This window comes from Salvelinus namaycush, chromosome 11 (genome assembly GCF_016432855.1).
Source record: "Salvelinus namaycush isolate Seneca chromosome 11, SaNama_1.0, whole genome shotgun sequence".
Lineage (NCBI taxonomy): Eukaryota > Metazoa > Chordata > Actinopteri > Salmoniformes > Salmonidae > Salvelinus > Salvelinus namaycush.
The window spans coordinates 8,856,477-8,872,235 of record NC_052317.1 but is presented as its reverse complement, the minus strand read 5'-3'; the positions used below and the strand labels follow the sequence as shown (position 1 = coordinate 8,872,235).

The 15,759-nt window shown below is 43.3% G+C and overlaps 1 protein-coding gene across 1 annotated transcript; it reads left to right on the top strand.

The window, feature by feature from the left end:
- The first annotated feature begins 731 nt into the window (after positions 1–731).
- LOC120055488 (transcription factor HES-1-A-like) lies at positions 732–1,974 on the top strand. The gene is made up of 4 exons (XM_039003351.1): positions 732–839; positions 925–1,020; positions 1,162–1,249; positions 1,463–1,974. Exons 1-4 carry the CDS (start codon positions 732–734, stop codon positions 1,972–1,974), a joined length of 804 nt encoding a protein of 267 aa, XP_038859279.1.
- Positions 1,975–15,759: the final 13,785 nt, after the last annotated feature.

The window sequence follows — 15,759 nt, the reverse complement described above, 5'->3', positions numbered from 1 at the left end:
GCAGGATCCTTTTCCTGCTGTAGCACACTGGCTCAAATTAAGATCCTACATCTGTACTGCCCTATCAAGCAAAAAGGCAGTAACTGTTCATAGCGTGGAACTAAAATAAAATGATTTTATTTACCCTGGTTTCACAGTAACTTTATGCAATTGCTGCTAGCATAACCCAAATGTTCTCCAGAACACAATACAATAGAGGCAGGATATTTGTCCACATGACTAAGCATGTATTTAATGTTGCAAAAATGACATTACCTCATTTTCGACCAAATGAGCAGTTACTGCCTTTTTGCTTGGTAGGGCAGTGTAGTAGGGTGCTGTGGACCACCGTCTCACAAACAAGACACCAGATAGCCAATGCAAGGCCTCCTTGCACGAGCCAACCTCATCCCTGGCAACGTGTCCCGCGCGCTCATTGGTAGAAAGTTGCAGTGGAAATATAACTTTGGGACATTTCACACGAGCCGTTCGCGTGCAGCCTCCTCTATAAATACAACCATGGGTGAAAGTAACAGTGTTGACTTGTCATCAACACCGCACTGATAGGACTTTACCTCAGCTATAGCTACATTATCATAAACGCCTAGAACGAACAGCGTTGGTCAGAAAAAGTGCATAACCGGTGTTTGAATATTACTCAATAGGCTGGACTTTCTTTAATAACAATTGTGGGACATTAAAAAGGATTTGCTTAAATTGGCTGGACGATTGTGGGATATTAAAACTTGAAGATGCCAGCTGATATTTTGGAGAAAACATCCCCATCCTCTGTCGCAGCCACCCCGTCGAGGGTCAGTGGAACTCCGGATAAACCAAGGACTGCCTCAGAGCACAGAAAGGTACAAAAATGCACCGAAAGAAAACGATTGCTTTTTATATGTCAATTGTTGTTTTTTAAATTATTAACATGTTTTTTGTTTTAAGTCCTCAAAGCCAATTATGGAGAAGAGAAGACGTGCGCGAATCAATGACAGCCTTGGTCAGCTAAAGACCCTCATCTTGGATGCACTAAAAAAAGATGTACGTTTTTTTATTTTATGGCAATTACCATATTCCATGTAGACATTTATGTCAGCGACATATGCTTATATCGTTATGGACTGGAAAGAAACTCAAATAGATTATTAATCATGTGTCATTTTCTTCTTGATGTCTATTTAGAGCTCGAGACATTCGAAGCTCGAGAAGGCGGACATCCTTGAGATGACTGTGAAGCACCTTAGGAATATGCAGCGTCTCCAAATGGCTGGTAGGTTTTTTTTTATCTCTAATTGATTACAGTCATTCTAGACTTGCATAAATATAATCTGACTGTGCCCATTTGGCACGCACCGCAGTTCCCACGGTCGTATATTTACCCAAGCTTATCAAAGCTATTGATAGACCTACTTTGTATTATATAATTCGATTGTAATGATTTTCTGAACAATATATCCTCAAATATATGTTTTTGGCTTTACAGCAGCTATAAGCAGGGATCCATCAGTCTTTGGCAAGTACAGAGCGGGATTCAGCGAATGCATGAGTGAAGTCACCCGTTTTCTGTCCACGTGTGGAGGGGTGAACACGGAGATCAGGTCTCGACTTCTCAGCCACTTAGCCGGCTGTGTGTCACAGATAAACACCGTAAACTTCTCAACTCAATGCCAGATCCCCACCTACCCTCCGCATCCAGCGCATCCATTGCTTGCCCAAGCCATTGCGCAAATCCCAAGTGCATCTCCTCAGTTAAATGGAATAATGCCTTGCAAAAGTGGCTCGCCTATCAACCTCACATCAGAAATGGCTAAATTATACAGTGGACTTCAGATTGTGCCGGCGGCGACAGATGGACAATTCGCCATTCTGATTCCAAGCGTGGCTCTTACACATATGAGCGCGCCAAACGCGATACATGGCAATCCAGCACTTGCGGTGCCTGTGTCACCTGTTGCGCCTCCCGTCACCGCAGACTCCGTGTGGAGGCCATGGTAGGGTCACTGCGTGCATTAAGGATTTTTACGCACGATGACGCATTTTTTTTACGGGAAGTATTCCGTCAGATATAACTTTTAAAAAATATTTTCGTATAGGCTGTTCAAAGCAAGACTCAAAAGTGATGTTAACGCACATGTTGTTATTCTTTGATGGAGGATACAGTACACCTTTCCATTTGTTTTTTTCTATTTGTATGTCCGTGATGTCGTGAATATGTGTTATTGTTGTGATGCTAAATGGAAAATCAATAGATTCTTTAAATGAAATTGAAATGTTTCACACCTCCAACTGGTCATATCTTACTTACATTAAAAAATAATTGTCTATCCTTGCCCTAGTGATGTGCTGTGATTGATGACCCTATCAAGGCTTATTTAAACCACATAATGAAATTCGGATCTCGAGATAAGCATCAAACACAGGAAAGCTCCCAACTACCAACTACCCAGCTCCCAACTACTGTCAAGCAAACTCCTCAAGTACTTCCATATCTGAACATCTACCTTCCCATCCAACCTCACCTCTGAGCTGTCGTTGATCGACGAAGGGCCATGCAGGAATTCTAACTCTGATTCAAGATTCAAGCAATACAGGCTACACCAGCCCATGGACATGTTCCAGTGCTTTAACTTTGCATTTACACAAGCAGCCCCATTCTGATCTTTTGCCCAATAACGCAGCCTTTCTCCACCACCAAAGTGTTATCTTCCCATCTGATCCTATTTAGCCTCATCTGTCTTGTACTTCCATCCAGGGAAACCGTTACCACCCCCCCCCGGCTGGGAATAAATAGCTCCCAGATGAGGTAAGGAACCCGAGAGATCGGGAGAACGACTTTCAGCCCACAGACAGATGACCAGGTTAGGGGCGGGGGGAGGCGGGAAGCCCGTTTGACACGCGCAGGGCTGCCTGCCGGTGAGGAAATGCTGACACACAGGAAAGGGGCTGAACATGGGGAGAGAGGGCTCTGGAGGGATTAAGGGTGGGAGAGAGTGGAGATGGCCAGACAAAATGCTCTTAGCTTGTTAGTGACACCCTCCATGCGTGCTGTTTCTCCAGGTAGAGGTTACCAGTGGGCACAGATCTAACATCAGAGTGAGGGGATATACGAATGCGAAAGTAGCGCCAAGCTACAGTATACTACTTTAAATTCAGGAGGTTCGGGTGTTAAATGATGTGCTCTTCATTCTTTATCATTTTTTTTGTTAAAACACTAGATATGCTTTTAAATTGGAATGAGTGGTAAGAATATATATAAAATAAGTAGAGGTATGAAGGTTTTGCTCCCCAAGGTATCACACAATGTTCCTGCTCAAATCATGAATGACACTTGTGGATGGTGCAAATCAGACTAGTAGCTAAATTATTCAATGTGGCCTAAACCCCTGTTTGATTTACACACAGGAAGTGCATGTTTGGGCATGGGATCTTGACGGCTTTCGCTTAGTGACAGGCTGGGAATAGCGCTGCTGTCCATTTAGCGGCCTGTCAGCCAGCTAATGGAGTGACTAGCCTAGTGTGTGTCCAGGGTTGAGTGCTCCCACAGTGGGCCATGAGAAGAGCTTGACCAGGGGTCACAGGTGCCTGTCACTCTGCCTCACAGGACTGGAATAGCCTAGTACCAGATCTGTTTGTGTTGTCTTGCAACTCCGTTTGGCATGACAATGACCATAGGATTTGGCAAGACAGCACAAACAGATTTGGGACCAGCAAGGACTGGACAGCTTCAGTAAAGCATGCAGACTGTTTTTTCAATTATTATTTTGAATCAGTTTCACTATAGGACACCCTTTTAAAAACAGGAAGAAGGTAAAGCTGGCATAAAATGAGAGAATCATTGATCTAACCTCTAATTCTGCATGTCACCTCCATGGGTGCAGACACCAGTGCATTGTATTTGAAGGGATACAGTGCAATTGGGCAGCTTTATCACACTTTTAGAATATAACCCCTAGACAAGCCCAGTTACATAACTACATCCTATAATTTTCATTATCAAACAACTTTCAAATATTTTATTGCCCATCCACCTCTTCAGAGGACAAAAGTAACTTTGTGATGTTTTTGATTTTACAGCTTTTTTGTTACATATACATTTTACACACATTTTACATACATGGTACTTTTATACACAGAACTTACATAACAAATATATTGTTTTTTATATATACACATTACATTTGGGTAGATAGTACTCAGACATCTCTGGTATACATTATTATCTATAGTGTTTTCAGTAATAACTACTACCAATCATGAGCTTTTTAATCCCACCCCTCAGCTACTCAGCCATCCCACCTATCGCCGTAGACCACCCTTTTTTGATTATCAAACAACTTTCTAAATCAGCATATTTTCAACATGGAAACACAGCAAATTTCCTCTCCCTTCCCATTTAGTTTGTCAGTCGAACCCACTCTCGCACACAATGCTGTCAATTAAGTTGTCTCTGTTTTTCCCAAACACACCAACCTGGCAATGTGTATGAGCCCTAAAAGCGAAATAGAGCCTCCCTTATCAGGACCGGACCATTGAGAAAGGGCCCCACAATACAAAAACAAAGGCAGACCCCCAGTGGTACAATGGCCCCTATCTTTGTAGCTCTCTCACTCTTCATAAAGGGCCCTGCTCTTGTTTATCCAGAAGGAGGTTTAATGGTCCGCAGGAGGGAGGACCATGCTGTCACTTTCACCAATGCTGAGACTGGAGGCTCATTGTTGAGTATCTCCTAAAGCTCCTATAAGGCCTCGTTAAGGCCAGGCTACTCTCTTCAGAGACAAGAGAGGTCCGCTACTGAAGCTCCTAACAGGTTTGAGTTTCATCTAGCCTATCGCCAGCTCCTCTCTCAAACCCGTTCTACGGGCCACCTTGTCTGTGAGCAAATAGTTCACATCCGATGGCTATGCTAAACAAATGCATAGATTATGCACTTGACATCAGTGGTGAATGAATTCAGATATGTGTGAACTAGAGAATGGCCCCTTATCACTCATCCTATTCTCTTCCCACTGGGGTAAAAACTGGTCGAATCAATGTTGTTTCCTTGTAATTTCAACCCAAGAAATCTATGCGGTGACGTTGAATCAATGTGGAAAACTGATTCGATTTTCAAAAAGTAATCAATGTAAGGGCATTTTGTCTCTTTTTCACCCAACCTTTGAAATTAGATCTGATGATACGTTTAAAAAAGAAAATTAAAATCACATTAGTTGAAATCTCAACCAAATGCAAATCAAATCTAGCCATTGAACTGACGTCTGTGCCCAGTGGGTTGTCTTAGAGTTACGAGTTTGTTATTGGAAAAATAGAGGACTTTCTCAAGGAGGTACATACTTGGACATAAAGGTTGTACAGATACACAAATAAGTAACATCACAGGTCAGCACACCCTTTCATGCTTGGGCATGAATGCCCAGTACTCTCTAGTAGCAGTGGCAAGAAAAAGTATGTGAACCCTTTGGAAATACCTGGATTTCTGCATAAATTGGTAATCAAATTTGATCTGAATCGTCATCTAGGTCACAACGATAGACAAACACATGTCTGCTTAAACTAATAACGCACAAGCAATGATACGTTTTCATGTCTTTATTGAACACACCGTGTAAACATTCACAGTCCAGGGTGGAAAAAGTATGTGAACCCTTGGATTTCATAACTGGTTGACCCTCCTTTGGCAGCAATAACCTCAACCAAACGTTTTCTGTAGTTGCGGATCAGACCTGCGCAACGGTCAGGAGGAATTTTGGACCATTCCTCTTTACAAAACTGTTTCAGTTCAGCAATATTCTTGGGATGTCTGGTGTGAACTGCTCTCTTGAGGTCATGCCACAGCATCTCAATCGGGTTGAGGACAGGACTCTGACTGGGCCACTCCAGAAGGCGTATTTTCTTCTGTTGAAGACATTCTGTGTTTTGGGTCGTTGTCCTGTTGCATCACCCAACTTCTGTTGAGCTTCAATTGGCGGACAGATAGCCTAACATTCTCCTGAAAAATGTCTTGATAAACCTGAGAATTCATTTTTTACGTCAACGAGAGCAAGCTGTCCAGGCCCTGAGGCAGCAAAGCAGCCCCAAACCATGATGCTCCCTCCACCATACTTTACAGTTGGGATGAGGTTTTGATGTTGGTGTGCTGTGCCTTTTTTTCTCCACACATAGTGTTGTGTGTTCCTTCCAAACAACTCAACTGTAGTTTCATCTGTCCACCGAATATTTTGCCAATAGCACTGTGGAACATCCAGGTGCACTTTTTCAAACTTCAGATGTGCAGCAATTTTATTGGGGACAGCAGTGGCTTCTTCCGTGGAGTCCTCGCATGAACACCATTCTTGTTTAGTGTTTTACATATCGTAGACTCGTCAACAGAGATGTTAGCATGCGCCAGAGATTTATGTAAGTCTTTCGCTGACACTAGGATTCTTCTTAACCTCATTGAGCATTCTGCGCTGTGCTCTTGCAGTCATCTTTGCAGGAGGGCCACTCCTAGGGAGAGTAGCAACAGTGCTGAACTTTCTCCATTCTTAGACAATTTGTCTTACTGTGGACTGATGAACATCAAGGCTTTTAGAGATGCTTTTGTAACCCTTTCCAGCTTTATGCAAGTCAACAATTCTTAATCTTAGGTTTTCTGAGATCTCTTTTCTTCAAGGCATGGTTCACATCAGGCAATGCTTCTTGTGAATAGGAAACTCAAATTTTGTGAGTGTTTTTATAGGGCAAGGCAGCTCTAACCAACATCTCCAATCTCATCTCATTGATTGGACTCCAGGTTAGCTGACTCCTGACTCCAATTAGCTTTTGGAGAAGTCATTAGCCTAGGGGTTCACATACTTTTTCCAACCTACACTGTGAATGTTTAAATGATGTATTCAATATAGACAAGAAAAATACAATAATTTGTGCGTTATTACTTTAAACATACGATGTTTGTCTATTGTTGTGACTTAGATGAAGATCAGATCAAATTGACGACCAATTTATGCAGAAATCCAGGTAATTCCAAAGGGTTCACATACTTTTTCTTGCCACTGTATACACGCATAAAGTGTCTCAGACTATGAGTGCTGATCTAAGATCAGGTCCCCTTTGGCCATATTATCCTATTCATCATTATCTAAAAGGCAAAAACTGATCCTAGATCAGCACTACTACTCGGAGACATTTTGAAGGTCCTGAGACATGTTTCTTAGCTTCTAGACATGGCTTTTGGATTGAGCCAAGTAGCAACATGACAACCTGACATCTCAATGATTGCATTTTTCACCGTAGATAAGACTACTGATGTCAGATGTTTAAATCAAGGATATGACAACTGTACTACATCACCTGCTACCAGATCTTCAAAGCTGTTGACTTCGGTGTCTGCAGGACTTGTTACCCCCTTCTGTTCCTGCTACACTTGGCTCTCTGCCCACATGGGGTTATGACCAGCACCATAAAGATGAACTTTCACTGCAGGTGTCCCTTTAAAGTGAGACAGCCCCATAACTGGGGGATGGTTCAGTTACAGCCTTGACCTTTTGGGCTGATTCGGTGGATGGGATTAGAGACTGAAGAACCATGTGTGAGGCATCTGGGGGTGATCATTGAGAGGGCTTGCTAAAGTTTTATTGGGATTTTAGGGATGTTTATGGTGTGTGTGTGTGTGGTGTGTGTGTGTGTGTGTGTGTGTGTGTGTGTGTGTGTGTGTGTGTGTGTGTGTGTGTGTGTGTGTGTGTGTGTGTGTGTGTGTGTGTGTGTGTGTGTGTGTGTGTGTGTGCACGTGCGCATGCGTGTGTTGGGGGGTTGGTGGAGAGGTTCACACGGACTTGTGGATGCCTGACCTAAAATATTGCAGGCCTGTTGCACCCCTCCGCCTCCCCTGGACATTGAGGGAAGCCCTGCCTATGCCTTCAGATCCCTCCTGGACTCCCGACGTCGTGGGGGTCGGCTTCAGTACCTAGTGGACTGGGAGGGGTACGGTCCAGAGGAGCGGCGTTGGGTTCTGGTGGACGACATTCTAGATCCCAACATCAACCAAGATTTCCACCTTCGGCGTCCAGACTGGCCCACTCCTCGCCCTTGGAGCCATCCCCGAGCCGCGCGTCGGGGCTGCTGTGACATCAACTCCCACTCCGGCGCTCGACGTCGCCGGTTTACTAACCACCAGTCATGGCAACCTTTCATGACGCACACCTGGCAACCCTCATTACGCATACCTGCCCCTGGACTTCATCACTACCCTGATTACTTCCCCTTTATCTAGCACTCCCTAGCATCACTCCTCAGGCAGTATTGGATTCGTCTTCATGTCCAGAGACTTCTCTAGTTTTAGTAACTCTCCATGTTTGTTATTATTAAACTCACCATCTACACCTGCTTCCTAACTCCCTGTGTCTACTTTACAACTGAGGCATTTGTGAAAATTCTATAGCAATATAGAGAGGGAAAGCGGTCTTGCATTTGGACAATTAATAGACTGCAGTAAATAAAACAGAATAAAAACATCTGTCTTGTCCTGGTCCAGAGTCTACACAGACCGGGGCACTATAGCCAATCAGAGCTGCAGTTGGCCTTTATACAAACACTTTGAACTAGACTGTGTGTTTACAGGCTGTTGCAACAGCGCAACTTTAGATCATTGGAACACATTCGCCAAAAGCTACAAAATACACCTCAATGGATTTCTGCAATACCAAGGGAGTCCTCTTAAATTTGGGAATATTATAGTCCAATTGATCAAACAACCATTAAAAGGTTGAACTCAAATCTAACGAAGGAACATTATATAAATCCTCTCAAACTTTTTCAGCTAGTTGGCCGTCAAAATTCACTGATAGACAATGAGGAATTGTAGCCTCCTCATCCTTCTGCAGCTTGCCTGCAAATGCATGCTTGTCCCAGCCAAGCACCCAAGCTAACTGGCTAAAGTTGGCTGGCTTGCTAGTTAGCTACTTCCAGACACAAATGAGAGAACACCTCACTCTGACCATTTTACTCGCCGTAGCAGAGCTGGTTAGGCTGTTTACATGTTATCTAGAGCGTTCTTGACTAACTATTACTTTTTTTGCCTACGTTTCCTAACATCGGTCATATTCAGGGGGTGTTGCGCGTTCATAAATTCATCAGTTGTTCTGCGATCTGGCACACTCAGACGAGAGTGTGCTCTGAAATCGGAGTAGATAGCATATCTCTTGCATTCGCAAATTCACTCTGGCTAACTGGCTAAGTCGTTCAAGTTGTTGCTAGCTAACCAAATGACACCTGCATCTCCAGCTGTGTATAGCCACCAAAAAACTAAGAGAGGAAAAAGTCAGTCACTCACCCACCCCTCCAATGGCATGACATGACATCCTCCTAGCAGCTAGCTAGCAATCTAGCTAACGTTACGCTCCGTGTTTTTAGCTTGCTACATAAATAGATACGCTAGCCTATTAGCTACATTATGAATCATGCATTGAACTGCATCCATCTACTCTTCCAACAATGCCTTAGTGTGCGTCACTGAACGTTGAGTCAAATCGAACCTATTTTTAAAACCTTTTATAAAGTTGGTTTTGTAGCATAAACTGGGAATTTGACATTTTTCACTGATATTATGATTGTCTGTTTGTTTCATATCTGCAAAGTAGTCAAAACGCTGTCAGTTCCACTTTAAACTTTAGGTCACTAATTACTTTGTGTGCTAAATGTAAAATGTTTTTTTTGCAATGGGAAGTAATAGCTGTGCATTTTGATTGGGAAATCCTTAATGGTTGTGTTTTTGTATTCTTATGATTGGGACCTACTGGCTTATTATGTCAGAGTTTATGGACTGCTTATCCTTTAACATCATGCTGTGTGTGACTGCTGTCTTTCCATCGGCCCTATACAGTGGTGTAGTGTTGCCTGGAAAAGGTGGTGTAGTCTAATTTTGTTTAAAAGTTCCCAAATGGCCCGCCCAGCGAAGTAAAGGCCCCCTGTGTGAAAAATCCTGTTTTACAGTTTTTTTTAAATGAGTTTTCACTCTCAAGATCACACTTTTTTATAGAAAGAAATACAAACATTTGATGGTCTAAGTCCACAACAACACTTAAACCACATCAATCTGATTGGGTGGGCCTGTCAGGGCCTGGCTCCCCAGTGAGTGGGTCTGTGTCCACCCAGGGCCATCCATGTTTACGCCCCTGATGCAAATAGCTCGGGATGACAATTGTGCACTACAAATAGCTTACTAACCAACACTTTGGACTAAACTTTTTCAATACCTGGTTTGCATACCCATTGTTGCCTTAGTTAGCATTTACTGGTAAATATCATAAGTTTAAATATCTTTCCTACCCTACCGGCTACCAATGTCATTTTTCTGTGAGCTTCTCCATGCCAAAACCAGTTGAGAGCTGCACACGCTTGCTGTCTGCAGATGATATTCCCCTGAAACTAGGCTATGTGTGTCACGCCCTGACCTTAGTTATCTATGTTTTCTTTATTATTTTGGTTATGTCAGGGTGTGACTAGGGTGGGTATGCTAGTTTTGAATTGTCTAGGGTTTTTGTAAGTCTAGGGTATGTAGGTCTAGGTGATGTGTAGGTTTATGGTGGCCTGATATGGTTCCCAATCAGAGGCAGCTGTTTATCGTTATCTCTGATTGGGGATCATATTTAGGTAGCCATTTTCCCTTTTGTGTTCGTGGGTTCTTGTCTATGTGTAGTTGCCTGTCAGCACTCATTTGTATAGCTTCACGTTTTGTTATTTTGTTAGTTTTGTTCAGTGTTCATTCTTTTTAATAAAGAAGAATGTACGCATACCACGCTGCGCCTTGGTCTCCTCCTTTTGACGACCGTGACAATGTGAATATATTTCACAGCCTTTGCAATTGTGAAGGCTACTTTGTGCATGATTTCTCTATGGAACTACATAATTGATAAGTCGTATACCTCCACTACACTACTTTGATACACAAAAAGCGCACTCACCTACATGAGTGTGCCGGTATTACACACACGGAAGGCCTATAGGTTCGCCCCCTCGCAAACATGTCTATAATAGATATAAAGACTGTTAAGATATGAATGTTTCAAGAAAGGAGTGGATATATCTGGCCTGGCAGATGTATGAGCTGACTGAATGGAAGCTGATAATTATTCGTTTTTTACTCTGCTGGTCTCTGCTGGTCTCAAGAAGAGATGACGAGTCCTCACTCTCCGAGACCAATTCAAGACCGAGACACCAGTAGTGGATAAAATCACTGTAGAAGCCAAGCCATATTACAACCTATGTGTTGTGATCATTCTGTTGTTTGCTCTATAACCTGTTCATTCATATGCCTTGCGACCGTGATGTATACAGTACAGTGTATTCGGAAAGTATTCAAGCATTCATTTTTTCCACATTTTGTAATGTTACAGCCTTATTCTAAAATTGATGAAATTGTTTTTCCCCCCCTCATCAACACAGTACCCCATAATGACAAAGCAAAAATGGAAATATCATATTTATATAAGTATTCAGACCCTTTACTCAGTACTTTGTTGAAGCACCTTTGGCAGTGATTACAGCCTCGAGTCTTCTTGGGTATGATGCTACAAGCTTGGCACGCCTGTATTTGGGGAGTTTCTCCCATTCTTCTCTGCGAGCCTCTCAAGTTCTGTCAGGTTAGAAGGACGCATCGCTGCACATGTTTTTCCAGAGATGTTCGATTGGGTTCAAGTCTGGGCTCTAGCTCGGCCACTCAAGGACATTCAGAGACTTGTCCTGAAGCCACTCCTGCGTTGTCTTGGCTGTTTTCTTAGGGTCATTGTCCTGTTGGAAGGTGAACCTTCGCCCCAGTCTGAGGTCCTGAGCGCTCTGGAGCAGGTTTTCATCAAGGGTCTCTCTGTACTTTGCTCCGTTCATCTTTCCCTCGACCCTGACTAGTCTCCCAGTGCCTGCTGCTGAAAAACATCCCCACAGCACGATGCTGCCACCACCATGCTTCACCGTAGAGATGGTGACAGGTTTCCTCCAGATGTGACGCTTGGCATTCAGGCCCAAAAGTTCAATCTTGAATTCATCCGACCAGATAATCTTGTTTCTCATGATCTGAGAATCTTTAGGTGCCTTTTGGCAAACTCCAAGCGGGCTATCATGTGTATTTTATTGAGGAGTGGCTTCTGTGTGCTGCAGAGATGGTTGTCCTTCTGGAAGGTTCTCCTATCTCCACAGAGGAACTCGGGAGCTCTGTCAGAGTGACCATTGGGTTCTTGGTCACCTCCCTGACCAAGGCCCTTCTCCCCCGATTGCTCAGTTTGGCCGGGCGGCCAGCTCTAGGAAGAGTCTTGGTGGTTCCAAACTTCTTCCATTTAAGAATGATGGAGGCCACTGTGTTCTTGGGGACCGTCAATGGTGCAGACATTTTTTGGAACCCTTCACCAGATCTGTGCCTTCATACTATCCTGTCTCTGAGCTCTACAGACAATTCCTTCAACCTCATGGCTTGGTTTTTGCTCTGACATCCACTGTCAACTGTGGGGCCTTATATAGACAGGTTTGTACCTTTCCACATCATGTCCAATCAATTGAATTTACCACAGGTGGACTCCAATCATGATCAAGGATGATCAACGGAAACAGGATGCACCTGAGCTCAATTTCGAGACTCTTAGCAAAGCGTCTGAATACTACTGTAAAGAAGGTACATGTTTATATATTTTTAATACATTTGCAAAAATTTGTAAAAACCCGTTTTCGCTCTGTCATTATGGGGTATTGTGTGTAGATTGAGGAATTAATTATATATATTTTTTTATCAATTTTAGAATAAGGCTGTAAAAAGTGAAAAAAGTGAAGGGGTCTGAATACTTTCCGAATGCACTGTAGGCCTAAAGGCAGAGACAATAAGAAGACACAGTGGCAGAATAAATTCAACCACACCTTTGTTTTATCACAAAACCAGATAGCAACCCCTATACAGTGAAATCCACAAAGCATATTGCATGTATAGTAATAGAAAGTTACATGACCTACAGCATTGTCAAGCAAGTTAATATTTCAGACATTTTCGAACCACTAAACAACTATTGTTTTAGAACCACAGAGAGTTACCGCAGGTCTCAAAGAAAACAGGAGCTGCCTCCACCATTCCGGCACCATTTCAACTTCAGCATCATCAAATCCCCTCTGCTTAGTCTAATACAGTGACAACTAAAAGATACCCAAAATCAATTTAGTCCAGTCATTGTAAGCTAAATATGATGTGGCTGTCTGTGGTTCTGATTTCTGTTTGTGTGCAAGTAGAAAAACATGTTGATTCACCCTACTTGTAGACAAACGCCAATACCATCCTCCTCTCTTTCATGTTGACGAAACAGGCATCACTCTGTCATACAGTACACGCTTTTAATTTTTGTTCAAATGCTAAAATGCTTGCCTAACTTCCATGTATGGGCAATGTTAGCTAGTTAACATTAGCCTTCTACATCTAGCTACATATATCTAGCTACTTCCATCCTCTCAGGCCAGGAGCACAACAATGTGTGAATTAACGGTTGGATCAGAATTGCGTTAGAATCATTGGCCAGTACGTAGAATTAAGTCAAATCAAATCAAATTGTATTTGTCACCGGTGTAGACCTTACCCTGAAATGCTTACTTACAAGCCCAAAACAAACAACGCAGTTCAAATAGAGTTTAGAAAATATTTACCGGTACCGAATCAATGTGCGGGGCTACAGGTTAATCAAGGTAATTTGTACATGTAGGTAGGGGTAAAATGACTATGCATAGATAATAAACAGCGAGTAACAGCAGTGTAAAAAGAAAGGGTCGAGGGTCGATGTAATAGTCCGGTGGCCATTTGATTAATTGTCCAGGAGTCTTATGGCTTGGGGGTAGAAGCTGTTCAGGAGCCTTTCGGACCTAGACTTGGCGCTCCGGTACCACTTGCCATGTGGTAGCAGAGAGAACTGTCTATGACTTGGGTGACTGGAGTCTTTGACCATTTTTGGGGCCTTCCTCTGACACCACCTAGTACATAGGTCCTGGATGGCAGGAAGCTTGGCCCCAGTGATATACTGGGCCGTACGCACTACCCTCTGTAGTGCCTTATGGTCAGATGCCGAGCAGTTAGCATAGCAGGCGGTGATGCAACTGGTCAGGATGCTCTCGACGATGCAGCTGTAGAACTTTTTGAGGATCTGGGGACCCATGCCATACCACCAGTCCAAATCCCTATCTCCATCCATGGCTAATTTAGGAAAGGGATGATTTTAGCTAGCTGGCTAGCTAGCCACCGGACGACAACAACACAACGAGATGCAGCAATTCAAGTTTTTCTATCAATGACGTATGCTCTCAATGGGATTTGATAGGAGTGATGCCAAATCCAAGCTGGCTTCCCTTAACACTTTTTTTAGGTGAGCCAGGACCATTCACAGTTGAGCTCAATGCTGATTGGCACATTTGTATACTTTTTTTGTCAAGGGAGGCCAGATGCTCGCTGGCTTCCCTTACCTTCAATGCTACGGGCGGCAACAATGTCATACTCGTTTGGACCAGACAGCATCAGATAGAAGCCCTACATGTAGAGAGACAGAGGGGCGCTGTTTCGCTCGCTCGGATGCTTTCTCCTGTGAGATACATTCAGACTCTTGCGAACTGAAGGAAAATGATGAAACACAGAGAGACGAATGATACCTTTTTTTTTCTTTTTTTTTTAATATATACATTTTTCTGGTCCGTTTTTGGGGAAGTCTGGCTTCCCTTAGCATCCATGAATACATGCCACTGCAAGACACTCAATATGTGGCCTCGAGACCGGACTCGACACCAAGACCGGTCTCAACTGCGTTGTGGTGTTAAAAAGGATGTCTTTCTCCACAACTCTTCATTAGAATATCCATTGACTTGGCTATCTACAAACTTTAATTGAAAACAAAACAAAAATGCGTTGAAATGGGGACTCCATTGAGAGACAACGAAGCATGGGTGGTGTGCATATTAAGAGCAGGTCCCTCAGGTCCCTCTGTCCAGGGCTGCAGATGAATTCTTCCCCAATCATTTTAATTTGACGATAAGAGGCTTAAATTCTCTTGTTATCCTCCCGTAGAGGAGACTAGACGAAGAGCAGTGCAGCAATGAGATGAGAGATTACCATTTGGGCCACTTGACACCAGGTCAGCTGTTCCTAAGTTGGTCAGTGACACTCATTGGCCCCTCCCTTGGTGGTCTGGATGAATATTGACACTCGTTTACTAGCATGGAGGGTAAAATGGCCCGTTTGTGTTTAGGGGATATGGCTCATTGCATCATGGTGCATGAATGTGAAGAAGGGACGCTGGCCTTTAGCCACCTATGGCATAATGCCACTCAATGCACAGTGCTGGCTCTCGATCTGATATTTACGGAATCTGTCTACAACTGACTTTGTGAGTGAGATAATGATGGTACACATTGTGGATATAAAAAAACTGCCTGCCATACAAACAAAAAAAAGTGAACTGTAATCTAGGCCTATCGTCTTTTACAAGAGTGAATTGATGCATGTCCTAGTTGAATAAATTAAGTTTAATCTCTATGATGTCATGACTTGGACCTTTGAAAATTACACTCATAACTAAAGCAATACCTATAGACTATAATTGCCCCAGTTTTGTATCGGCTGAAATCCTCTGACCACAAATGACAGCCAAAACCATATTCTCTCTCCTCTCTCTCTCCCTCTACCTCTCAGATGACCTCTCCCCTTTGTCCTCGGAACCCTGGTCTGCCCTCACAGCCACTCCCCTCTCCTCGGCTGTCCTAAACTCTGTGGGAAACCTCCCAGCGCATTGTGTCGTCTGGACA

What these genes read in the sequence shown, in the direction of transcription:
- LOC120055488 (XM_039003351.1), top strand. Translation starts at nt 732, where the DNA reads ATGCCAGCTGATATTTTGGAGAAAACATCCCCATCCTCTGTCGCAGCC. An exon ending in CTGCCTCAGAGCACAGAAAG is followed by an intron (nt 840 to 924) that starts GTACAAAAATGC and finishes TTTTGTTTTAAG; the next exon opens with TCCTCAAAGCCAATTATGGA. An exon ending in TGGATGCACTAAAAAAAGAT is followed by an intron (nt 1,021 to 1,161) that starts GTACGTTTTTTT and finishes ATGTCTATTTAG; the next exon opens with AGCTCGAGACATTCGAAGCT.